This window comes from Monodelphis domestica, chromosome 3 (genome assembly GCF_027887165.1).
Source record: "Monodelphis domestica isolate mMonDom1 chromosome 3, mMonDom1.pri, whole genome shotgun sequence".
NCBI lineage: Eukaryota > Metazoa > Chordata > Mammalia > Didelphimorphia > Didelphidae > Monodelphis > Monodelphis domestica.
Genome location: NC_077229.1, coordinates 89245370 through 89271128, shown reverse-complemented (window position 1 = coordinate 89271128; position 25759 = coordinate 89245370). Strand labels below are relative to the sequence as shown.

The 25759-nt window shown below is 47.8% G+C and overlaps 1 protein-coding gene across 5 annotated transcripts; it reads right to left on the bottom strand.

Annotated features, from left to right (window-relative positions):
* Nucleotides 1–335: 335 nt before the first annotated feature.
* Nucleotides 336–25759, bottom strand: ANKRD24 (ankyrin repeat domain 24). Of its 5 annotated transcripts, none has more exons than XM_056822431.1 (19): nucleotides 25265–25666; nucleotides 24204–24334; nucleotides 17290–17378; nucleotides 16705–16769; nucleotides 16181–16238; nucleotides 13472–13542; nucleotides 13145–13251; nucleotides 10803–10990; nucleotides 10269–10297; nucleotides 9608–9688; nucleotides 9342–9449; nucleotides 9079–9123; nucleotides 8813–8911; nucleotides 8165–8237; nucleotides 6116–6234; nucleotides 2847–4301; nucleotides 1518–1640; nucleotides 1343–1408; nucleotides 336–834 (listed from the first exon to the last, which is right to left on the bottom strand). In XM_056822431.1, exons 1-19 carry the CDS (start codon nucleotides 25334–25336, stop codon nucleotides 757–759), a joined length of 3057 nt encoding a protein of 1018 aa, XP_056678409.1. In that variant the 5' UTR covers nucleotides 25337–25666; the 3' UTR covers nucleotides 336–756. The 5 variants fall into 5 exon arrangements, with proteins under 5 accessions (XP_056678409.1, XP_056678408.1, XP_056678406.1 ...); XM_056822430.1 differs by having other exon boundaries at nucleotides 2775–4301; nucleotides 25265–25663; XM_056822428.1 differs by having other exon boundaries at nucleotides 336–1408; nucleotides 2775–4301; nucleotides 25265–25759.

The following is a 25759-nucleotide window of genomic DNA, read 5'->3' as shown; positions in this document are numbered from 1 at the left end:
AATCAATATTGTGTGCCAAGGCAGAAGATTGGGAGTTGGGCAGTGGGGGTGAAGTGACTTACCCAGGGTCACACAGACCAGATTTAAACCCAGGACCCTCCAATCTCCAAGCCTGGCTCTCAAGCCACTGAGCGACTCAACTGCCCCCAAGACATATTTTCAAGACTCTGGTAATGGTTGAGAACCTTGTTTCTCCATGGCTTATAATATCTAAATTTTGAATTTTTCAGATGAGGAAACTGAAGCCTAGAAGCAGGATGTAGCCAAAGTCACAGAGCCAGGGAGGAGCTCTCATTTCTCTATCCCTTGACAGAGACCAGTCACATCACATTCCATTCTGTGAATATAAATAAGTTTATTGGTGTGTCTGGGAATGGGGTGTGGGCTGGAAGACCATCACAGGATCTCAGAACTCTGGAGGTTCTAGGCTGTTGTCTCAATCCCTAACCTCCCTCTCTTCCCCCATCTGTGTGTTCAGAGAGCTTGGGGAAAGGGGGCATTTGTGGGATGAGCTATAAAGGAAAAAGGGGAGCCCCGAAGTTCAGAGCCTGTGTCTGGGGTTGGAAGTTGTACTAGGGTGGTGCCCGGCTCAATGGGTGTGACTTGGGCAGTGCCAGGGTCCAAAGGGTGTGCCTGTATTTGGAAAGCTTCACCCTGAAGTGATGCCAGGGTCCAGAAGGTGCACCTTGGGCAGTGCCAGAGTCTGGAGAATGTGCACGGGTCGAGAAGGGTGAGGCTAGGAGGGCCCAAGACCTTTCATCGGCCCTGTGCCTGGAGCCGCTGCATCTGTAAGATCTGATACAGGATTCGCTGGACATCTTCATCCATCTGACCCTGGGGTGGAGAAGATGTTAGCACTGGGATGGGGGGAGGGTGTCCCCCTCCTCACACACACGTGGTGAGTCAGGGGGCACAAACCCCAACTTAAAGGAATGGTGAGGGTGAGCTGTCGGAGCCCTCCACATTCTCTTGCCCATTTCCCCTCACAACCCAGGCAGGGCATTTCAAAACATATTGGCTGACATGACGGGCTTCTTCTGGGGAATGAACTCACCTTAGCAGCGTCCTCTGATTACGGGGCTGACAGGTTCCACCTGGCTTTTGGGGATCCTCTGAGGCTTCTCTTACAACCCCGATACCCCAAGCAATCCAAATGGTCTCTCCCCAAGTCAGACCGTGAAGCCAGTCCAGCCTGGCAGTTTCTCCCCTCAGAGTCCTCCACCTTTCTGGTCCCGTAACTCCACACCTCTGACATTAACCCACTTCCTCTTGTTACCAGCTCAGGCCCAGTGGACCCAGCCCCACCTCCTCCTGAGTTCCAAGTTGGGAAGGGGAAACTGACCTGGATGGCATAAAGTAGGTGGCTCCGATACAAGGCCACCACTGTGCTGTGACATCTCTGTGCATCCTGTGGGGGAGGCCCAAAGGAGGAATAAGGAAAGGTGTCCTATTGGGCCCCTCTCCCCTCCACGGAGAGCCCAAGTCAGGCAGGTCTCAAACCTGGAGTCTCCATTTACCTCCAGCTGCTGTTGTAGGGTCTTCACCTGGCCCTGGAGGGTGGCCACCTCTGGGGAGGGAGCAATAGGCTGGCCCTTGAGGGCCTCCTTGAGGTTAAAGACTTCTTTGGACAGTTCTGTGATCTGTGGAGGGGATGGGGCACTCGTAACTGCAAAATACCAATTTTTGCCAGCCTAGGTTAAAGAAACAAACCCTCATCCCACCCTGGCCACATCTAGATAAGAAAGGAGGCAGAGCAAAGGTTTGGCCAACAGGGCCGATCAGAGAGATCTCCCAGCTCTTAATCCCAGTTAGTCACTGTCTCACTGCACGATCTGGGGTAAGTCATTTCATCTCTGAGTCTCAAGTTTCCTCCACCATAAAATGGGGGCAGGATCAAGAAAGTAGCTTTAAAGTTATCTTAGAAAGGTTGTGCAATATTCTCCACTCAAGAGTCGGGGGTAGGCTTTTTACTATTTGCCTCTAAAAGATAAAGCCTCCTCAATGTCATGCCCTCTCAGTCACCCATCTACAAGGTGCCAATGAAACCTTGGAGTCCTGACTAATGGCCAATGGCGATAAGCTCTACAGGGTCTTTCAGCCCAGAGGCTGCCATAGTTCTCCTGGGTTGGTCTTCGAAGGGCCTTCAGAGAAATGGAGGTGTTTTCCAGTATTTACACCTTTCTAATCATACGTCCTGGGGCAAGGGGGCCTGGCTCATGGGAAGAGCCAATCCAGCCCCTAATCCCCTCACCACCTACTAACCAGTGCTAGTCTTTCTGGCCTCCCTTGTGCGTGACCACCACTGTCCCCGATTTTGGTTTGCTGACCACCAACCATCCTCCCATCCCATGGCCCAGACTGAACACCACCGGACCTCCTCTTTGTCCCCACCACCTTTCTGCCCGGTTTGTCCCCATCTCATCATTTCTCCGCTGCCTAGCACGCCAGCTTCCTTTTATACATCGCCTCTTTCCACAGCTCTATCCCGTGTCCGCCCCTGCCCATTTCTTCCTCTCACCCTCCATTTCCTACGGATCGTTTCCACCCCCTACCTTTCTGCCTACAATTTTAGTTCTCCATTATGCCCGCCCCCCCCCCGCCCATTATCCAATCCCACCCAGCCCCTTCCCCCATTTCCCGACGGCCCTCCATTCCATCCCCCACCACATCCCCATCCATCCAACAAATATACCCCAGTCCAACTCCTTCCCTACTACCAGTCTGTCCCCCCACCCTGCCCTCCTCCCGCCCCTCTGCCAGCCCCACCCCCACACCTTCCTGTCCTTCTCCTTGGCCTTGTCCATGACCTCCTGCGCTCGGCCCTGAGCCTGGCGCGCGCGCTCTACCTCGGCACGGAGGCTGCGCAGCTGCTGCTCGGCGGTGGCCAGCTGCGCTTCGGCCGCGTGCCGCTCGCTCTTCATGAAGAGCGCCTCTCGCTGCACCTGGAACACCTCGGCGCTCGTCTTCTCGTGCCTCCGCCCCAGCTCATCGAGACGCGCAGCCAGCTGCTCTGCCTCGGCGCGCAGGGCCCCCGCCACACGCTCGTGCTCTGACCGCGCCACGCTACCCGCCCGCTCGCGCTCCAGCTCCGCCTGCAACCGTGCCGCCTCCTTGCCCTTTACCACGAGCTCCTGCTCCAGCTCCTGCGCCCGGGCGCGGAGCTCACGGGCCGCCTCCTCGGAAGCCTCGCGCAGCTCGGCCAGGCCTCGCCGGGCCTCCTCGCACACGCTTTCCAATTCGTGCGCCCGGCTCTCGGCCGCATCCCGCGCCCGGCCCAGTTCCTCCACGGTCTCCAGATGTTGCCGTCGAGGCACACACGTGGAGTCCAGCTCCTCGCGCAGGCCCTCCAGCTGCATCTCTGCCTCCCGCTGGTCCCGAGCTCCTCGCTCCAGCGCCTCCCGTAGCTCCCGGGCCTCTGCCTCCAGCCGCTGCTGCTCTTTTCGTGCCGCCTCGGCCTCTGCTCGCATTTGATTCCTCTCGGCCTCCAGAGCCACGGCCTCCTCCGCCCGGGCCTCTAGCTTCCGGAGCCGCTCATCGCGGTCTCGTAGGTCTTCTCGGGCCTGTTCCAGGGCCGCCCTGAGCTGCGCTGAGTCGCCACCACCGCTGCCGCCGCCGCCACCGCCACCACCACCGCTACTTCCCCCACTGCCATTGGCAGAACCTTCTGCCTCCCGCACCCGTTCTCGCAGCCGGCCAGCCTCCGCTTCGGCGGCCTTGCACTTGCCCCTGGCCACTTCCAGCTCGGCTGCTGCCTCCCTCTCCCGTTGCCGCAGGGTTTCCTCCAGGGCGCGGATTCGGGATTCCAGCTCTTCCTGCAGCTGCTCTGATGCTTCAGCTGGGTTGGCCGTGACCTTTTCCTCTGCCGCAGGGCCAGCAGCCTCAGACTCTTCCGGCTTTTCCTCTGGGGTCCCTCGGTCCCCATCCTCACCTGCTGCTTCACTTTCTGTCGTCGCTTTCTCCTTCACTTCCATCTTGTCCTTTTCCTCCTCTTTCCCGTTCATTTCGGTCTCACATATTTCTTTTTCCTTCACTCTCTCCTTTCCCCTGTCGTTTTTGACTCCCATTTCATCTTTGTCTTTTCCATTGTCCTTCTTCTCTTTGATCTCATCCTCCTTCTCCTTACCCTCCTGTGCTCCCAGGGTCTCTTCTTCAACCCTGCGATGCTCCAGAGCCTTGAGGGCCTCTTCATGCTGTCTCCGGACCTGGTCAAGCTCAGCCTTCAGAGTATCATAGAGAAGGACTGGGATGAAGTCTGGTGACGTCTCCAAGTCCATCTGGTCCTTCTCGAAGTTCTCTAGGACCTAAGACAAGAGGAAAGAGATGCCCTGGCCCATCTAGGCCAAACCTCCCTCTTCCATTTTATAGTTGAAGAAACTGAGGCTCTGGGATGTAAAGGGACTTGACCAAAGTAGTAGGAAGAGAGGTGGGACAGCAAAGGGGTCGGGGAGGGAATGGCTCTCTTTAGCACTCACCACTACCTGAGACTAAAAAGCTCTGAGGTAATGGAAAGAGCTCTGGTTTGGGAATAGGAAGATCTGGGTTCATATTTTAAGTTCCCCTCTTATCCACTAAATTCTGATTTTTTATTTGTAAAATAAGAATCAATTTTTCCTCATGATTTAAACAAATACAACCCCCCACCCCATCTTTCCTTTTTTTCTTAGGTTATTAAGGACAAGAGTTAGGCAAATGGAGTCAAGTGACTTGCCCAGGGTCACATAGCTAAAGAGCTTCTAAGGCTAGATTTGAACCCAGGTCTTCTCAACTACGAAACCTGGTGTACACTGGGTCAACTAGTGGCCCCACAACCTCAACCTCATATTAAAGGTTTGGATTAGATTATCTCTAAAGACTTTCCATTCTAATGTTCTATGACACATCTGGTGACCTTGGAGGAGTCTTCCTTAAGACTTCATTTCTAAAAGGGGAATAATATCACCCTTCCTTTAAGGGAGGGGCATGAAGAGAAATGGAGTGGTGGTGCAAAGGGGTTGGAAGGTAGTGAGGAATGGATTCAAACTTTAAAACATATAAAGGGCAGGGGCAAATTGTCAAGATAATTTTAGGGTCATGACTTAAAATCTAGATTTAATTGTCACCAGGGAAAATCCCAAATAAAATACCCAAGTCAGTCTGGAAATTTATGGTAATTTAATTAATATAGAGGGAAGGAATTTAAGGAGAAGGAGGGAAGAGGATATAGGATCCTCCCGCCTGGCCTGTGCCAGGGGGAATTTAAAATTCCCACCTCTAGGTCTCTGAAGAAGATTAGAGGTTTCTAAGGGGATAAAGTTGGAAAAGTAAAGGAGGAAACTCTGCCAGAAACTCAACCACTGAACCAGACAAGTAGCTTGTAGCCACACTAAGATGCCAGAAGGCTCAGCACACTGCTCTCAGCTAACTCTCGACAGCCAATAAGGTGCCGGAGAGAGCAAAAATTCCAAATATATAGACCTTTCACCCTTGTGTCTCCTCCTCTAAATTTTCATATCTACCAATCACATCAAAGGCTTTTCTCCAGGAATGCCCATACTTTTAGTTCTCATCTTCTTTGATTTAATTATATCTTTAGAGTTACTTAACACTTCTTTGTTAAGTTCATCTTTGTGAGTTACTTGACCTTTTTGTGATTAATTTAACCTTTATAGTTACTTAACACCTTTTTGTATTAAGATCTAAAAATTGACTTAGCTTAAAGTTCTAGCTTCACTATAAGGTGAGAACTAAGTACCTTCATTGTTCAATCAGGAGATTACAACTTTATCTTCCCCTAAAGTATGGTCTAAGTAGGGTGGAGTAATTTAGAGTTCCATAGACATTCCTGATTTTGTTAAACTAAGTATCTTCATTGTTACAAACAGGAAATAGCTAAACCCAATCTTCACAAACTAGGTGGCTCAGTGGATTGAGAGCCAGCCCTAGAGACCCAGAGTTCCTGGGTTTAAATGTGGCCTCAGACACTTCCTAGCTGTGTGACCCTGAGCAAGTCACTTAACCCCCATTGCCTAGCCTTTACCACTCTTCTACCTTGGAACTAATTAATACACAGTATTGAGTCTAAGACAGAAGGTAAGGATTAAAAAAATTAAAAGGGCAGGATAAAATTGGGCCATACCTGGACCTTTTCCATCAATTCCTGGTTTTGTTTGGTAAGTGATGCCACCTGGTCCTGTAGGGAAGCCAGCAATTCCTGAGCAGCAGGGCTCAGCCCCTTGGATGGCAGCCCATCGACTCCTGTGGAAGCACATTTTTAAAAATCTTATTTCCTAGGAACCCAGGAAGTGAGGAATTTAAGGGATACTGAGATGAAAGTCATCCCTACCTTTGAGGGGTTTACTGTCTAGTAGGATTAAAAAAATTGATCCAACTAACACAAGGTAGAATGAGAATCAAAGAATGTTTTAGCATAATATATGGGGGGAGGGTAGGAGGTCACTCAGCTGGGGGATGGGAATTTGGGTCTTCTAGAGAAGACACATAAGCATAGTTGAAGGAAGATTTCAAAAGACAGGAGGAGGAAGTAGATTGCAGGCTTCCGGGTGAGGCTTGCACATGTAAGAAGAGAAGTGGCACAAGATCCGACCGAGCCATTTATACTGTCTCCTACAGGCAATAGGTGGCACTGAAGGTTTGTTATCAGGTTCAGACCCATATTCATGATCAGACCCATGTTTAAGGGTAAGTAACCAGAACATAAAAGATGGATTGGAAAAGGAAGAGACTGGAGGCAGGGAGACCATTTAGGTATCTGTTTCAATAATCAGGTAAGAGAGGGCAAGGGGCGAAATTAATGTGTATGGGGGTGGGGTGAGGATTTTGAGGGAAAATAAAGAGATGTGATTCATAACAGATTCTAAACTTGAGGTCCATGGAAAGATTCCTGGAGGTCTCTGAACTTGGATAAGGGGGGAAAAATTAAGTCTTTATGTTCACTTTAACCTCTAGCTAAAATTTAGCATTTCCTCCAGTTTAATGGATTTTTTTAAACCCAAGAAGGGGTCCACAGATTTTACCAGCCTGCCAGCAGGATTCATGTCACAATAAAGTCAATCACTACTTTAGAAGAATAATCTAACTAGACTACACGTTTAAAAATCGACATTAAATTGTTTACTGTCTCAGTGAGAAGGGAGGTAATTTTGGACTCAAAACTTTAGAAAAGCAACAAATGTTAAAAATTGTCTTTACATGTAACTGGAGAAAGAATAAAATAAAAATAAAGAAGGATCATCTAGTCCAATTCCCTTATTTTACAGATAAGAAAAGTCAAAGGCCAGAGAGAAACTAGCTTAGGATCATACAGGTAGGAGGGAGCTGAACTTGGGTCCTTTCACTCCAAATTCAATCCTCTTTCCAAGGCAGAAGAGTGGTAAGGGCTGGGCAATGGGGGTTAAGTGACTTGCCCAGGGTCACATAGCTGGGAAGTGTCTGTGGTCACATTTGAACCTAGGACCTCCCATCTCTAGGCTTGGCTTTCAAGCCACTGAGCTACCCAGCTGTCCCTTCAATTCTCTTTTGATATACATATGTAGATAAAGCCAACTCTTCAGGCCTCAAGGACTAAGATAGGCTAAGAGAAGTAGGGGATTTGGCCTTAGACTAACATCTGAACTTCTGGGAAGGCAGAGTTTAGGCTGTAGGTCCTTTATCTTGTACTATTCAAGCAAAGGAGGAGATTGGCAGACTCCTAGATTCCAATCAGAGCCTGAAATTCTCTCTCAGTGCATACTTAAAGTTGGAGGCCTTGGTCAAGATACAGGCAATACTTTGTATGGAATGGAGGTAAGGCGCCCCCATTAAAAGATGGTGGCCAGCCTGGTAGGGGACAGGAGACAGTCCTAGCTAGGGAAAGAGTCAGGAGGCCTAGGTTCTAGTCCCAGCTATTTCATTGACTTCAACCTTGGGCAAGTCGCATCCCCTTTCTAGATTAGTTTCCTGGCCCGTAGAATGAAGTTGGACTTTCCAGATCCCCTCCTGGCTTTGCCAATCTATGTGTCTAAGATCCTTCTCAGCTCTGAACTGTTGCACAGTTTGGTTTCTTGCTAGGTGGGGGGCAAGAATTGGAAAGTTTGGGGAATGAGAGCTTAGCTCTATGGGAAATGATTCAACGGGACAAAACCAAAGAGTTTCCCCACCCACTGTTTCCCCTGGGCTGGCTCCAAACCTGGGTAGTCCAACAGTTCCCCCTCTTCATCCTGCAGTGTGGCCACATCATAGCTGGTGTTCTCCTTGTCGTTCTGGGAGGAAGCAGAGCCTGGGTCAGGGCCCCCCTCGGCCTGCAATTGTCATCCCGGATGTCCCTCCCCACTCTCCCACCTTGCTCAGTCGGGGCTGCTTGGTCTGTTCAATTATAAATAAAGGGGTTTCTGACTTTTTCTAAGTGGCAAGGAACCTGATCACTCTTCTCAACATCACCCCTCTTTCCTGCTACTCTCTATTCTCCTCCAAGGATTTAGAGCTTTTCTTTTAAAAAAATTCTTACCTTCTGGCTTAGAGTTGATAGGAAGTTTCAATTCTAAGGCAGAAGAGTGGTAAGGTTGGGGTTTAAGTGACTTGTCCAGGGTCACACAGCTAGAAGGCCACATTTGAACCCAGGATCTCCTGTCTCCCGGCCTGGTGCACTAGCCACTGAGCCACCTAGCTGTCCCCCTTCTGTGATTTTCAAAGGCATATTTGGGTCAGCGTGGGTACCTGTAAGTGGGGGTCTTTGTATCGAGGTGTCTGTGTGTATTTGTGTTTGTGTATCTGTAAGCATGTGTCTGTGTTTCCACCTGGGTGTGTCTGGATGCCTTTTTCTTTCCCTGCCTCCCACCTCCAGAAGGGACAGGCGGCTCTGCAGACTCTCCACCTCACGACCCAGACTCTCCTTTTCCTCCTGTTTCTCAGCCAACAGCTGCTGCAACTCTTGTACCTAGGGTAGAGGGAGCCGTTTTTAGGACCTGCCTCCCTTGAGGCAGCTTTCTACAGCCACAGAGAGCAGAGTGCAAAAGCAGCCTGGAAGGAAATGCTTTCAGTGGGGATCCCCCTGTGGGCCCCACAGCCCTGACCTGACGGCATCCTGTCTACCCCCTGGCCAACCTGTCTCTCCAGGCTCTGCAGAGAGCTGTCTTCGGCTTCCTGGTGCTATGAGAGAGGAAGAGAAATGGGTTAGTCAGAGCCTATGTGGCCTCAAAACCCTCTTACCAGCCCTCCCCCGGGTTCCATTCCTTCTTACTCCAAGGTAATATCTCCTTCCCCCATGTTCTGGATCTCTCTGCTTTCCTCCAGATTGGGGCCGTTCCCCCACCCGTCCCCCAACACACACAAGGATGATCTGGAGCGCCCCTTTCCCCAGCTCTCGCCTCCTGCCTCTTCCTCTCTTTCCGCTGTTCCAGGCCTCGGATCTTCTGGAGAAGCTGACCTCGCTCCTGTCGTAGCCGCACAATCTCTTCATAAGCCTCCCTGTCATCCTGGGGCAGTCCATGGTTTTAGGGCCTGGACCATCAGATTTGCCCCTCACCCCTCCAGATTGAGAGAGAGAAATACACAAGGTGGGGTGCCCCCACAAGCCTGGACCTTAAATTCAAGCTCTCCTTCCACCCACCCTGTCCCCAGGGCAGCTCCCTACCGGGACAGGGATGCTAGCAGGAGGAGGAGGGGCCTTCCTCTTCTTAGGGGCTCCTGCCCTTTCGCGACTGGACTGAGATGTCTATGGATCAAAACAGATGAACAGAGGGGAATTGTTCTTCCAGCACCACACCACTACCTTCCTGTTTGCTTGATGCTGTCACTAATTTGCCAGTGATCTTGGAGAAGTCACTTCTCCCTGGGATTCAGTAATTTAGTGCAATGGGGCTAGTGTCACAATTTTACTGGACAGGGACTAGATAGGGCTTCCCATCTCATCAGCTGTTGGCCTACTGTCTCTACTACTCAGGGGACAAGTGGCTGAAAAGAGTGGAGGAAAAGAGTATTGTTTTCAAATACCCACTTTCAAGTCGTGGTGTAGGTCCCCCTAAAGTGCCTTCCCTGACTTCTCCACCCATACTGATCTCTGAGCTCCAACAGCCCAGACCTTGGAGTCTAAACCATTACCCTGCCCCTCCAGTTTTGTCTCCCACCAGACTGGAAGCTAGCTACCAAAGGGCATGGCCAGATCTGTTCCTCTGTCTCCCTGCGACTGGGAAGTTTCCAAAGTCCAGGCTGCTCCTCTTACCCCCTCAACCTAGCACACTGGGCTGGTCACCCAAGGCTGGATGTGACCTCAGTAAAGACTTGGTGACTGATACCTGAGAAGACACTTCTGCCGAGTCCTCTTCTGTAGTAGGTGGAGACAAGAGCAGTGGTTAATGCCCCTGCTTAGGGACCCTGGTTATCTGTGTCCAGTCACCCCACAACCCCAGCTGTAGAGAAGATCCTGGGAAGGGCCAGGGGACTTGTCAACAGATCCAATGGGGATTTGATTTGACAGGGCCCAATGTTAAGGCCAGGTAGCCCAAGAATCATCAGGGCTGGGTCCCAGCACAATTTGTATTCTGTTAACTTAGGGATGTTTGAGGGAGGCCAAGAATTTGTGAAACAACTAAAATGACTTGGGTCAGGGAGGTGTCAGAGCAATTTATGGAGAAGTGCCTTGATGTTGGTCAGATCAGGGGTAGAGAAGCCCTCAAAGCAGATGGGAGAGACAGAAGGGGAAGAGAGTTGCAAAACTACCTGAGGATGGAGCAGGGTTGGGAAATGCAGGTAGGAAATCCCAAGAAAGTCAGGGTGGAAAGGGGGCTAGGAGGCGGAGTGGGGCTCTGCCCACCTCCATCTGCACATACCACCAGTCAGAACCTGGTTTTGTGCGGCTTCTTGTAGGAGGTGCAGGATCAGGGCATCTCCTGCTGCAGCTCCATAGTGTGCCGCATCCTGGCCCAAGGCATCGGTGAGCCCAGGCCGGGCACCTCCTTGTAGTAGTACTTCCACTGTCTCTGGGCTCGCCCCTTCACATGCTAACATCAGAGCTGTCCTATGACAGAAAGTTGTATGGAATGGGAGTTGAAAGATGGCCCAAAATAATCCACCTCACCTGGGTTATCTTCCTTATTTCAGTTCTGTTGTCCTTATTTGGGACTTCTCGATGCCCACCCCAGCACAGAGAGGACCCTATTGTGAAGCGCCCATCTTTGAGCCCTAAAGAGAAGCAATTTGCATGTTGTCCCATTGCTTCTCCATCCTGGAAACTGGGGTCCAAATATGCCCACCCAGAAAACTGCTCTTTCCTTTCCCTTCAAACTTGAGTATAAAAAGGTTGAGAAAGAGGAAACCTCTGGGGCAAGGACCAGGGTGACAATGAATTTAACCTGTGGTAATGGGAGGAAGCTAGGGACACCAAGCTGAAACTGATGAATATTTCAAATTGTGCTGGACCCCCATAGGTAGCTAGAAGAAAGAGTCTTGTAGGAACTTGTGGCAAAATCTTTCACCTCCCACTCTTCCACTTAGATCTGCCTTTATTCCTATAGGCAGCAAGCATTATGTGGTCAAAAGGGTTCTGGATCTTATATCAAAGAGCCTTCATATCCTCGTCATGCCACTCACTGCCTGTGTATCCAGGGCTAAGGCTTGTAATCCTTCTGGGCCCAACTTTCCTTATTTGTAAAATATGGGGCTTGAAAGAAATCCTCTCTCAATTCTGAATTCTTAGTCCTCTTATCTAAATGAACATTTGGGTGAGGAGATTCCCAGATTCGTGTGGAATGATGTTCTGTTGGGGAAGATGCTACTCTCTTTGAGATGACAAGGTAGGCAGCAGTGGCCAGGAGACGATCATGAGAGAAGCTTAGGCACAATTCAGTTGAACAGATAATAATCGTGTTTTTATGGTACTTTAATGTTTACAAGAGCCTTCTGTGCAGCAACAACCTATAGTGTGTGCTCCTCCTTGCAATCTATATCTCAACTTATATTCTCTTCCCGAAAGAGCACTTTAATCTGCCAAAAGTCTGCCCTTCTTCCAACACGGAATGAATTCCTACTTCCTCTTAGAATCTCCAGATTTCTTTCTTTCTTTTTCAAAATCTTTACCCGCCCCCCCATCTTAGAATCACGACTAAATATTGGTTCCAAAACAGAAGAGTAATAAGGACTAGTCAGTGGAGGGTTAAGTGACTTGCTAGGAAGTGTCTAAAGTCAAATTTGGACCTAGGACCTCCTGTCTCTAGGCCTGGTTCTCTATCCACTGAGCATCTTAGCTGCCTCTTAGTTTACTTTAACACTATCTAGTAAGCAGTTATTAAAGCTCATCCGGTGGGCAGCCATTTATGGAAAACCTTTCCTGATGCTTTGGGTTGGTAATGCTCTCCCACTTCTCCTTAGCTCATACATATATTTCTTTGCTGCTATATTAGGTTGTCTCAATAGAATGGAAGGTCCTTAATGGCACAGACTGTTTCTGGTTGTCTTTGCATCCCTAGTTCCTAGCACAATAAATAGTTATTGGGGTGACTTGGGCCATATTGTCCTACAGCTGAGGAAGCTGGGGTTCAGTCCCATTCTGATCTGGAATTAGATCCTAAGATTCAATTCTAAGTTTAGAGCTCTTTCCAAATGCAAATGTCTTAAGATTTCTGTATTTTCTGCACCTTATGAAGAAACCATAGGAAATGTGGACCAACATAGGAAGAAGGGAGGGTGAGAACAGGCTAGAACTGAACTAAGGTCTAAGAGTGGTGGTGGGGAAAGGGGGAAATAGCATTAGGGATCTGGTGCAATTGAATCCTTATCTAGGGTTGCTACAGAGGCTAGTCAAAAAGATGTGAAGAGGGGGCAGCTGGGTGGCTCAGTGGATTGAGAGTCAGGTCTAGAGATGGGAGTTCCTGTGGTCCAAATCTGGTGTCAGATACTTCCTAGCTGTGTGACCCTGGGAAAGTCACTTCACCCCCATTGCCTAGCCCTTACCCCTCTTCTGCCTTGGAACCAATACACAGTATCCATTCTAAGATGGAAGGCAGGGGTTTAAAAAAAGAAGGCGTGAAGACAAGAGTTTATACTTAAAAATCAGCAGAAGGTAAAAAAAAAATAGAGAAAGAAGAAACCTCTGGGACAAGGACCAGGTCCTCTGAACCAGTTCCTAAAGCTCATTCAGCTGACATGGACCATTTCCATGGACATGCATGCTCACCTGCCCTGCTGGTCTCGGTCATTCACAGCAGCCCCACGCTGCAGAAGGAGACGGCATAGCTCTGGGTGACACATTTGTGCTGCCAGGATAAGGGGTGTTGCACCTGACTGGGAGGGTGGGTGAGGAGAGCAAGAGAAAGCATTAAATGATGCCTTGAGGGTAGAGAAGTGCAGAGTGGGTAAGGGAACCCCAGGTGGGTCTCGCCCCTCCTACTACAACTCTTGACCCCAAACTGAAGTCCTGAGAACATGGGAAAGGCGTGGGGCTCAGCACGGGCTGGGCATGGGGCATGCTCAAACCTCTTCCTGGGCAAAGATGAAGGCTCACCCGATCCCTGGGGTTCATATGGGCTTTGAAGGAACAAAGCAATTCAGAACAGGCCAGGCAGCCACCAGCCGCTGTGGGAGGGACAGAAAAGGACAGGGAAGGAGCCATCAGATATAGGGGGTGAGGACGCAAGTTAGAGAATAGGTTTTGGAATCAGTTCTGAGTTCTGATCCCTGATTGATAGATGTGGGAGCTGTTTTTTCTTCTCTAGACCTCAATTTTCCCACCTATAAGAGGAAGGGCTTGTATTGACTCTTGAGATGCCTCTCAGTTCTTCATCTATAAAGACAGGATGCCCTGGTTTGAAAAATAATCCCAGACAAGAGATGAACAGCTATGAAGAGACATCTTCAAGGTTAGGTCAAAGACATCAACCAGAGAGAGCTGGGTAGTGTGGTATATGGAGGAGAACAGTTTGAGTCAGGAAGACTTTAAGAGTTTAAATCCTGGGGGCAGCGACGGGTTGCTCAGTGGATTGAGAGCCAGACCCAGAGACAGGAGATCCTGGGTTCAAATGTGTCCTTAGACACTTCCTAGCTGTGTGACCCTGGACAAGTCACTTGACCCCCATTATCTAGCCCTTACCCCTCTTCTGCCTAAGAACCAATACACAGTAGTGATTCTAAGAAGGAATGTAAAGGTTAAAAAAAAAAGTTTAAATCCTGCCTTAGGCACCTGCTAGCTGCATTATGCAAGTAAGTCACTTACCCTGCCTTGGCTTTAGTTTCCTCATTTGTAAAGGAGGAACCATAGTGTCACCAATTCATAGAGTTATTGAGGCTTAAATGAGATTCTATACATAAAGCATTTTGCATACCTCAGTGCTATGCAAATATTAGCTTTTAATATGTACTTATTATCATACTCCTATCACACCTCATAATCGTACCCTCTTCATTTATACTTCAAGCATTGACCTATGCAGGTGTTCTCTGTCAAAGATGGCAGCCTCAGTAGAGTCCTCTTCCCTCTTTAAAATCTTGTCCCCAGCACCATAAGCCTCCAAACTTACTAATTCCTCATATTTATGTGCTTAAGACTTCTCAAAAGCAATTTCATATCCATTTTCTGAACCCCTATGAGGTATGGAGCCTGGATATTATCCCCATTTTACAGATAAGGAACCTCCACTGAAGCCCAACAGTGATGTCTCCATGACATGGAGCTGAATCTGGGCTCTCCATAGGGTCACAGGTCTGTGTCCAGAAGGAACCTTAGAGGTCGTCCAGTCTGACCGCCACCATTTTCACATGAGGAAACTAAGCCCCCAAGAAGCTGTTATTTTCCTGGGATCGTTTAGTCAGAACTGGGACCAAGTCCATATCCTCTGACTCCAAGTTCATTGTTCTTTCAGCTGTGACAGGTTACCTCCTCAAAGGTTATGGAAGTAGACCGCACATTTCGATAGGTTATAATAACACAGTGGCAACCAATTGATCATTAGTATGCAGCTCCTACATTCTTGAAAAACCTTCAAGTACAGGCCATGTTTGACTCTTGTCCAGGCCTCTTCCTGGCTAAGCCAAGCACTAGAAAGTGGACAACTAGATTGTGATTTTTTTTTCTTATCCACCGCATTGCTTTAATCTATCCACCAAGGAATGGAATGTCTGTAATCTGCAGGTGGTGGAAGATGGGCCCCACTAATCATGGATGTTTAAAAGCACTGAAGTACAAATAAAGAAACTGAGGCTGTGAGGAGTGCAACTTGCCCAAATCAGTAGTAAGGACAAACTAGAACCCAGGTCTAGGAACCTTTCTCCAGAAGATTGAATTGATTATCCTAACCCTCAAATTTTCATTCTCTGTGATCTGTTGTCACTCATCAATAATATACATTTCTATAGTGGGTTTGTTTTTAGTTTACAAAGTACTTTCCCTACATAAAATTAGAAATTGCTTTTGTTGTATTATCTGAGAAACAGCTTGTAGGAGGTACTTCCCCTATGATCATATGTAGCAGGCACAGAGCTAGGATTTAAACCTATCAGATATGTCTGACTTTTCACTATATCCTGAGTCAGCATAAGAAATTAAATGGGAATTTTTTGGGGAGTTTTGCACAAGAAGGACAGCAGACAGTGCAGAAAAGGTTGAGAAACTCAGAAATGCATAAAATATATGTATAGTACTATATAATGACATATTTTATCTTTTCATACCACAAACATATACAATTCCCTTTTTAAGATTAAAATAAATAAAAAGTTAGATTGCAGAGATGGCTAATGGCCAGTACCATTAGGGAAATTTCAAAAGTTATTTTTAAAAATTTCTTTTGTTATACATGTAGTATGCTCAGTATTATTCTCCTTAAATTTGCTTCATTTACATTTTTATATTTGTTTCTTTTTCATGCACATTTTAATTTTAACATTGACCTACATATAGCCTATGATCAAATAAATACTTAACTTAAATTTTACAGGAAGGTACCCCATAAAAGAAAAAGAAATAATTCTGACTTCTTCACTAGTACTAAGGGAGGACCAAAAAATTTAACTCAGATTTTCCCGATTGAGGGGTGTCAATATGGAAGGAATGTCTGTATTGTGGTATAAGATTGAAGCATGACACTTGCTTAGTGGGAGGGGAGGGGTCCTAGACAAGGAGCTCCCACCTGGAAGAATGCAATGGGGCTTAGTCACCCTATCAGGCTAGGACCTGGTTCCTAAGAGGAGAGAAGGGAAGCAAGGATTTGGTACCCACCTGCATGATGGAGTGCTGTCCAACCACTGCTGTCCACAGTGTCTACCACACAGGATGCCTAAGAGAGGAAGGGGATGAAAAGATGAAAAGAATGGAAGACTAAAACAAGAAGGGCCTTTAGGTCCATAGCTATCCCCTCCTCTTTCTCTCCCTCTTTTTCTGTCTATCTGTCTCTCCTCTCTTCTTCCTTTTCTCCCTCTTTTTCTCTGTCTCTGTCTCTTGTCTCTCTCTTTCCCTACCTCTCTTCCTCCCTCTCTCCCTCTCTTTCTCTCTATCTCTCTTCCTCCCTCTCTTTCTCTCTGTTTCTGTTTCTGTCTCTCTCCTTTCTCTTTCTCTGCTCCTAACTCCCTATTTGGCCCATAGATTTCCCTTGCTTCCTTGGGGAAACAGCAGTCCATATGTAGGGATCCCTAATCTAACTAGAGAATATCACGGTGGGATGCACTGTAGAACCCAGAGAGCTGAGAGGAACCCTAGGGGCTATCTAATACTGATGGAAAATGTAGGCCCAAAGAGAGGTGAACCTGCAGCAGTTGTTTCAAACACTGAGGGTGTCCATATTTTGCTGCTAGATGGAGGGCATTATAACCTGAAAGACAGAAAAAACTCTGAGCCACCTACTTGTAGGCACTTGGGGAATAGCATTTCCTAAACAAGGAGGGGTCAGCCTGGTGACATCCGCACTGCCCACCCTGGGTTAGCTGAGGCCTGGGAAAACCTGGCTCCAGAACCAGAAAGTCCAATCAGGGAGGGACCTTTGAGACCTTCTAGTTCAGAGTCTCCATTTGACAGGAATAGAGGCTTAGAGATGGGAAGGAACTTACCTGGAGCCGTCCAGTGAGTCACAGACACACCAGTGCTTACCACGGTGCCTGGTATATGGTAACCACTGAGCCCAGGCCTTTCTGTCTCCAAGTTCATCATTGTATCCACAATAGCATGTTGCCTCGATACCAATGGGTTCATAAATCCCCATTTTATAGATGGGGAAACTGAAACATTTTAGCATTCTGCCCCCGGTCCATGATAGGATGAGGGTTAAAGACTCTTAATGTCAGACCCTGTCCCTCCCTAATTCCATAGTCCCAGCATGAGGGAAGATCGTTTACCTGAGCCATCGGTGCTCATGACATTGGCACCATGGGCCAGCATCACCTCCAGGCAGGCCGATGCCCCTCGCATAGCAGCCAAATGAAACCTTAAATGGGATACAACACCACAGACACAACACGATGAAACAATTCACCCTGTGTGGGCCACCAAAATCATCTTCCTAAAGCAGAGATCTAACAGCATCCTTTTTCTGCTCAAGAAGATTTCATGGCTCCCCATTTCACAGGATCAAAGATTGAGGTCATCTAGTCAAACTCTAAGAGAGTTTAAATGATTTGCTCAAAAGTCAATGGCAGGGGCCAGTTGGTGGCTCAGTAGATTGAGATCCAGGCCTACAATTGGGAAGTCCTGGGTTCAAATCTGATCTGTGTGACCATGGGCAAGTCACTTAATCTCACTGCCTAGCCCTTACCACTCTTATGCCTTGGAACCAATACAAAGTATTGATTCTAATATGTAAGGTAAGGGTTAAAAAAATCGAGTTGCTCAAGTTTTCTGAGCAGAGGAGAGAGATGTGTACTGAGACTAGTAGCATGAAAGATGAAAAGGGTGACAGCAAGGCAAGAATGGTCAAGTGCCTATTGCAATGGTGTACATGGTTGGAAAGGATAGTCTGTACTAGAGTTGGGGCCAGGGCCATCTGAAGGTACCATCCGTACCCCCCTAATAACAAGGGTTGAAGGGGCTCAGCCATTCCTTTCTCAGGTTCCCAGTTGCTAGGGCCCCTCTCTGCATGCCCCCAAAGGTCTACCTCCCAAATATCTCCTACCCTCCTGCCTGTCCTAAAATCTCCAGGGTTGGCAAAACTGAAGTTTAACTTTTTATATCCTTCCACCTTCAATCAATACAACCAAAATTTGATCAGCACTATATGCAGAGTCCTAATCCTCTGTTTGGCATTTTAAAGCTCCTCACCATCTGGTCCCCTTTTTTTCCAGGCTCTTCCCACTTCACTGCCCTCTGCTCACTCTCCAAGTCAACTACAGTGACCTACTTTTGGTGCCTTACACAAGATACTCAGTCTTTCCCTTCCCTCCCCCCACCCAGTGGCTGAACCCTAGGCCAGGGGCACTCTGCCTCCTGGCATCTCTGGCTTCCTTTAAGACTTGGCTCTTACCCTACCTCCTGCAGGAGATCTTTCCAGGCCCAGTCCCCCAATCCCTTCTGACTACCTCCCCGTCTCTACCTTGTCTATGCAGTTATTTATATTTTGTCTCCCACAATAGAATGTGAAATCCTTGAGAACAGGGATGGTGTTTTTGCCATTCCTCAGATCCCTTGCGCTTCGAGGACTGCTTGGCACATAATAAATGCCTGATAATGTGGTCATTATTGACTGGGCTCAGTTCCTGCTTTCTGGGAGCCAATGGCTCTTAGGGGGCAGAAAATAATGCCCCAATATAAAATGTGAAGGTTCCCTAAGAGAGTTATGACCCATCTACAGAGAAAGAAAATGGAAGCCACTGAAAGACTTCTGAAGAAGGTGGCATTTGAGCTGAACCTCAAGAGAGAAGCTATATTTCACAGAATCATAGACTATTAAAGATAACTTAGTGCTCAGAGAGCAATAGGGTTGAGAGTTAGGAAAAAATATAGAGGTACTCCAATTCCAACTCCAAGTTTTACAAATGAGGAAAAGGAGTCCCAAAGAGGCCCATAGTTGGACACACAAAAAAGAAAAGAGGTAGGTTGACTCCAAATCTCTGCTATACCATCATCATTCAGCCCCACCCCTTCATTTGACATGATTCTACTCTAAATCCACTGGATTTGGAGATCAAGGATTTGGGTTCAAATTACCTTTTGGGTTGATACAAGTCCCTCACTGTTAACTGAGAGTTTATCTCTCTGGGCCTCAGTTTCTTCATCTTTAAAAAGGAGTTGGGGGCAGCTAGTGGCTCAGTGGATAGAGAATCAAACCTGACCTCAACCTCATTTAAAAAAATATTTTTAGGGGGCAGCTTAGTGGCTCAGTGGATTGATAGCCAGGCTTAGTGATGGGAGGTCCTGGGTTCGAATGTGACCTCAGCTACTTCCTAGCTGTGTGACACCAGATAAGTCATTTAACTCTGTTTGCTAGGTTTTTTTTTACCACTCTTCTGTCTTGGAACATATATTCCATATCATTTCTAAGACCTAAGGGTTTAGGAAAAAAGGGAGGGGTTTGGACCTGCTGATCTCTATGATTTTCTTCCTGCTCTAACCTTTGGTTCAATGATGATATGACAGGTGAAGTAAGACTGATGTAGAACCATACAAGTCTTGCAGGGCCTGTGTTCCCAACCTCTAGGTCCCATTCTTTCTACCAATAACCACTCTACTCTGCCCAGTAGGAGCCAAACTTGACTTATAATTGTAGAAACACTCCCAGATGTAGGCTTCCCCCACTCTTTCCCTCTATTAAATTGTAGAAACACTCTGGGAGAGAGAGAGAGAGAGAGAGAGAGAGAGAGAGAGAGAAAGAGAGCAGAATCCCCTTCTCTCCTGCCCCCACCAAATGGATAGAGATCTTCAAATAGAAGATGTGTGATCCCTTGTTTGATATATTATAGTCAGTATTCCTTTCTGGCATGGATTTGTCCTAGTTGCTTGTTGAAATCCCTTTTAACTTTGAAATTCTAGACACTTCCTAGCTGAGTGACCCTGGGCAAGTCACTTAACCCCTATTGTCTAGCCCTTACTACTCTTCTGCCTTGGAACCAATACACAGTATTTATTCTAAGATAGAAGGTAAATGTTTTAATTTTTTTAATGGATTCTCTGGGGGTGAAGCAAGGAAGAATACACAATGAAGCTATCTCCATCCTGGCAGAAGAGAATTAATGGGAGGGTGGGATGTCAATAGCTCTCTCTGACCTGCGGGCTGCACCCATTAATCTTTTCTTCTTTTCAGATCCAAGTTCAGTTCAATGGAAGTGATGAAGGGAGATGAGAGGAAAAGGGAGAGATTCTAGGCACAAAGCAAGGAATAGAAACTCAGAAAGGGGAGAGCAAGGGCTATGCTCTCAGGAAAGAGTCATCCCATCTGGCTCAAGGCAAGTTGAACAAGGAGAAGCTGACTGAAGAGGGGATCTTGAATGCCAGAGTGGAAAGTCTGGATTTTATCCTGTAAGGAATACGGACTAATTGAGCATTATTGAATGAAGCTCATAACTTCCCTTCTCATGGATCCATGACAACCCAGTGACTTCCTACAGCCCCTAGCTACCCAGCATCTTTCCATATCACCATGGTTCTATAGACCGCTTGGTTGTTCCCAAAGCTGCTTGCTCTACAATTCTCTCTTCACTCTTTCCTTCTCCCAATTAGCATTGTCTACCTCCTAGGAAGACTGAATGATGATCCAGGTCATACTTTTAGCAATGGAATGAATAATAAATAATAATAATTGCTGATATACATACATTATCTCACTTCATCCTTACTTAGTCTCTACCAGCCTCTTTTTCCTTATCCATAATCATGTATTTACTCTCCTTCCCCTCAACCCCTGTCAATGTATAATTTTTATCTTGTCCAGATGCAGCTAGGTGTCACGGTGGACCAAGTGCTGGGCCTGGAATCAGGAAGACCTGGGTTCAAAACCTGCCTCAGATTCTTACTAGTTGCGTGACCCTGAGCAAATCACTTAATCTTTCTCTGCCTCTGTTTCCTCATCTGTAAAATGGGGATGATAATATTATATACCTTCCAGAGTTATAGTGAGGATAAAATGAGATAATATGTGTAAAGCACTTTTCAAATCTCTAAGTCAGGGGTCCCCAAACTTTTTACACAGGGAGCCAGTTCACTGTCCCTCAGACCATTAGAGGGTCAGACTATTAAAAAAAAAAAACAACTATGAACAAATCTGTATACCACTGTCTGGGATAGCAGGGGCTGCACACCTTGCACAGGCCCATCACTGCCACCACTATACCGGGCAGCAGTATACAAGGTGTGGAATCCCCTCCCCCAGATCGCCACTCACCATGCTGACATCTTCCATTGTGCAGTGACATAATCCTTTGCATGGCACCTCGTTCTCATTCAGTTACTCTCAGAACAAGGTGCCATGCAAAGGATTATGTCACCAGAAGTAGTACTGTACGTGAGCCACATACAGTGCTCCTCTCACTGACCACCAATTGAAAGAGGTGGCCCTTCTGAAAGTGTGATGGGGGCTGAATAAATGGCCTCAGAGGGCCACATGTGGCCTGTGGGACATAGTTCGGGGACCCCCTGCTTTAATAGCTATATAAATGCTAATTATTATTATTATTGTCTTATTATTGTCATTTGGAGCATATAGAAGAGGTGAGGGGGATAAACAGGGCCCTGGTGGCAGCTGTAAAAGCAAGGGGGAAGATCATTAGGGTTCTAATCTGAGCTTAAGGTGTCAAACACATTGGGGGGGGTAGTCAAGAAACATCAGGACTTGTTGATTTTGAGTTGAGATTTGGAGACCATTAAGAGCCAGAACAAAATTAAGAAGGCCAAACTTGGGACCAAGAGTCCCTTGGATCAATTCCCAGAGGGAGCTTCATACCTCCTCAGTCTCTTAGTAGGTCTTCTTGATTCTATCTTTACAATATATTCTATATACCTATCTCCTCCCTAGTCTCAGATATACCATTCTTTATTATCTCTTTAGACTCTAGACTACTGCAGAAGTCTGCATGCTCTCTCTCCTTCAATCTGTCCCTCATACTGCTTTTGGACCAATCTTCCTTGCGCATAGATTTGGTGGTATTACTACTCAAAAAATCTTTGGTGACTTCAAAAAAGATAATATTTGCAAAGTGCTTAGCACTGTGCCTGGCACATAATATATATGTGCTATATAAATTTTAACTATTACTATTTTTTATTGATCCCCTATTACCCAACAACTGAAGTTCAACCTCCTTCGCCAGGCATTCAGGGCCCTCCATAATCTGGTTCTATCTTATTTTTTCAATCTTTATCTCTCATTGTGCTACTTCAAGTATCCTCTGCACCTGAAGCATACAGGCAAACATCTGTCCTAGTGCATACCTCGAATTTTCCTACCTCTGTGACTTTGTCCACAAAGAATTGTCAAATCTTTGAATTGGGAAAGACCTCAGAAGTCATCTAGTCCAATCCTTATACTGTTCCCTATTCCTAAAATGTCTTCCATCTCCTTTTTCCCTCTTAAATTCCTACCCATTCTGAAAACTAAAATAGTATTTCCTCCAGAAAGCTTTCCTTGATTTCCCTGATCAGTAAGGCCCTTCCCAATTAGCGCTCCCATGGCACTTTGTCCTGAGAGGCATAATAGATAGCATGTTAGACTTAAGAGTTAAGATCTGGATTCCAATCCCAGCTCAGATACTCACTAGTTGTGTAACCCTGGGCAACACATGAGGCAGTTAACCTTTTTAGGCCTTTTCTCTTCATCTGTAAAATGAGGATATGTACCATACTATTCTCACAGAGTTGCCTCAAGGTTCAAGTGAGATAATTTGCTGACTTAAAAGCACTCTGTAAATGTCAATTATTCTTATTGTGCCTCTCTAATGCACCGATGAGAGGCAGTATAGTATAATGGGTACAGGGGCTGACCTTGCAATCAGGAAGACTAAGATGTCAAATCCTGCCTCTGACACATGCCATCTTTGTCCACAAGCATCTTAACTGCTCAATCTCCCAGGAAACTCTCTAAAACTGTTACACAATGCCATTGGTTGAAGCATTTTCCAAACTGGGAGCTCCCCATCCTGATAAAATTACAGCTCTGGCCTCCCCCCTCCCTTGAGAACATACCTAATATTGTGTGTGGCAATTAGCAAAGTCAATACCTTTTTGTCCTTTAGACTATAAGCTCCTGGGTGCAGGCAGTAGTTTTTCTAAATTTTGCTTCTCTTACCAGTGCCCAGCACAAAGTTCTGCATAAAGTTGACTTGAGATATAGTTATTAATGGATTTTAATTAAATGAATTGGATTCATCATGGATAATTAAATGAATATAAATATATAAATAAATTAAATGAATGGATTTATTTGTAGAAGTGGCAGTGGCTAGAGTTCTGGGCCAGGAGTCACTTAGACGCTTGTATGACCCTAGCCATGTCATTTAACCTCTCTCTAGTTCAGTTTCCTCATCTGTAAAATGGGAATAATAATAGCATCTACTTTGCAGGGTTGTCGTGAGGATGAAATGGCATAATCATTACAAATACAAAGCACTTAGCGCAATGCCTGGCCCATAGTGAGCACTACATACATGTTAGCTGTGTACTAGGCACTGTGCCAGGTAATAGGGATACAAAGATGATAAATGAAACAATCTTTGTTCTCAAGGGTTTACATTTTAACAGAGGAGAAAACAAAAATATATACATAGTTATACAGAACGTGGAATAGAATAGAATGAATGCACTTAGATCCCAGGCTGGGTATGGGGAGAGCACTGGAGGTTGGGGGGGATCTGGAAATGCTTCCTGTGGAAGGTGATGCTAGAGTGCTTAATGGAAGAAGACTGGGATTCTAGGAGGCAGGTGTGAGAAGGGAGTCAAAGGGCCAAGGCCCAGGGAGATGGGTGCAGGAGGATCCTCTTCAAGGAATGTCCAGTTGGCCATTGTAGCTGGCCTACAGGGGTTTGGAGTGGAATAAGAAGCTGGGAATGAAGGAAGGGGCTGAGTTATAAAGAGCTTCATATGGCAAACACTCTTTAAAGGGACAGAGGAAGCAAGAGTACCAGTGCTATGAAGTAGGGGAGTCCTACGAAGAGAGACCTGAATGAATGAATGAATGAATGAATGAGTGAGAGAAGGAACTGGGGACCAAGGGAAGCTGTGGTCCTCAACCCATACCCCAAGGCATTATATTCTCCTTCCCACGGATATCCAAGACCTGCTCTCCCGGCTTGCTTCATTGGTGGTCCCCTGGAGCTAGGTGGGCACTTACGAGGACTTGCCCTCCGGATCCAACTTGGTAGGAACCAGCCCTTTTCGGGCAATCAGGGCAGAGACTCGAGTGGCGTCGTTACTCTCCACAGCCTGCATCAGCTTCTCATCACTCCTTCCCCAGTCCTGGCTCTGCTGGGCAGCCAGGAGATGGGGTTAGTGTGTGCTCACTGGCTCCCCTTCCTCCCCAGCTATCTCCCAGTTAGAATTCTGACCCAGCCTAGACTCTGAGAACAGCTCAGTCTGGGCTCTCCAGACGCTACTTCAAGCACAATTGCTTCCCCTCTGCCCTTCACTTTTGCCCTTGCCCTATGGGCAGGCAGGGAGGAGGGCAGCCTGAGGCAGGGCACCTAAAGCCCCCAGTTAGTCCAGCTCTCTCCCTTCCCTGTCCACCCACCATATTGTGCCTGCCAACTTGCCTGGTGCCAGCCTCTCGCTGTGGGCCTCGGGATCAGGCATCGGCCACAGGGGGGGCAGGTGCCAAGGTCGGCTGGGCTCAGCCATAGCTGTGAGCGGGGGTGGGGTTTGGGAAGGGCATCCTAGGCTGGGGCACTGCCCCTGGCCTGTCTCCTGCAACCCATCTTTCCAAATCCACCCTCCCAATTCGGTCCCCCAACCCATTTTCGCCAACTCTCTCTTCCCTCTCTAAACTCTTCTTTCCCCTCCCCAACCCCTAAATCTGTTCTTCAGCTTCCTCCCAGCTCCATCCCCAATTTAAAGCCATCAGCCCCAAATCCCATCTTTCCAAACCTCAGCTCCCTCCAGTGCATGCCCACCCATTCTATCCCCCGCGAGCCTTTGGATGCCCCCACATCCCCACCCCCAACTCGGTCCCCTACGAACTTCACTTCCAGCCCTCCGTGATTCTCTCAAACTCCGATTCCCACCACCATCCCCAAATGGAAACGCCCCGAACTATTCTAAGGGGTCAGAGAAGATCCCGGGCGGGGCCAGAGCCCAGGTGAGGGCGGGGTCCAGGTGTGGGGAGGGGGGCGAGACAGCAGCGCCCCCCAACCCCCGCCACCTCTGTCCCATCCTTCCCCGCCCCTGCCCCGCTCCTACCGAGAAGGAGGCGGTGGCGCAGAGACAGATCTGCTTCATCACGTCCAAGGCGAGCTCCGGGGCTGCGGCCATTCGGGGCTTGGGGCCGGAGAAGCCTGGGGCCCGGGGCTTGGGGCTCTGGCCTCGGGACGGTGCTGCCCGAATACGGGACGGAACCCGGCCAGCCTCGTCCCCCGGGACCCTCGGGCCCCTGCTACTCTTCTTGCTTCTCCCGCCCCTCTTCGCCTCCCGCCGGTCACACTGCAGTTCCCTAGCCTCCCAGCCTCCCGCAGCCCCGCCTCACCTCCCCACCAACACCCGCCCCAGCCCAGTCCCCTGCCCTGCCCGGCCTCCCCCAGCTCCCTTCCCAATATTTCCCTCTTGATAGCCCTCAGCCCGTTCCCCTTCTCTCCTTAAAGCTTTTTTTTCCTCTGCCTCCCCCAGTCTCCCCTCCCTCCCCACCTCCCCATCCCTACCCGGCCCGCCCGCATCCCCATCACTAATTAGAACTCTTCT

Excerpts from the sequence above, each read along its gene's own strand:
- ANKRD24 (XM_056822428.1), bottom strand. The coding sequence starts at position 25,336 with ATGGCCGCAGCCCCGGAGCTCGCCTTGGACGTGATGAAGCAGATCTGT. Across the intron at positions 16,770-17,289 it reads CATGAGCACCGATGGCTCAG|GTTATAATGCCCTCCATCTA; the intron begins GTAAACGATCTT and ends TCTGTCTTTCAG. Across the intron at positions 10,991-13,144 it reads GACCGAGACCAGCAGGGCAG|GACAGCTCTGATGTTAGCAT; the intron begins GTGAGCATGCAT and ends TTTCTGTCATAG.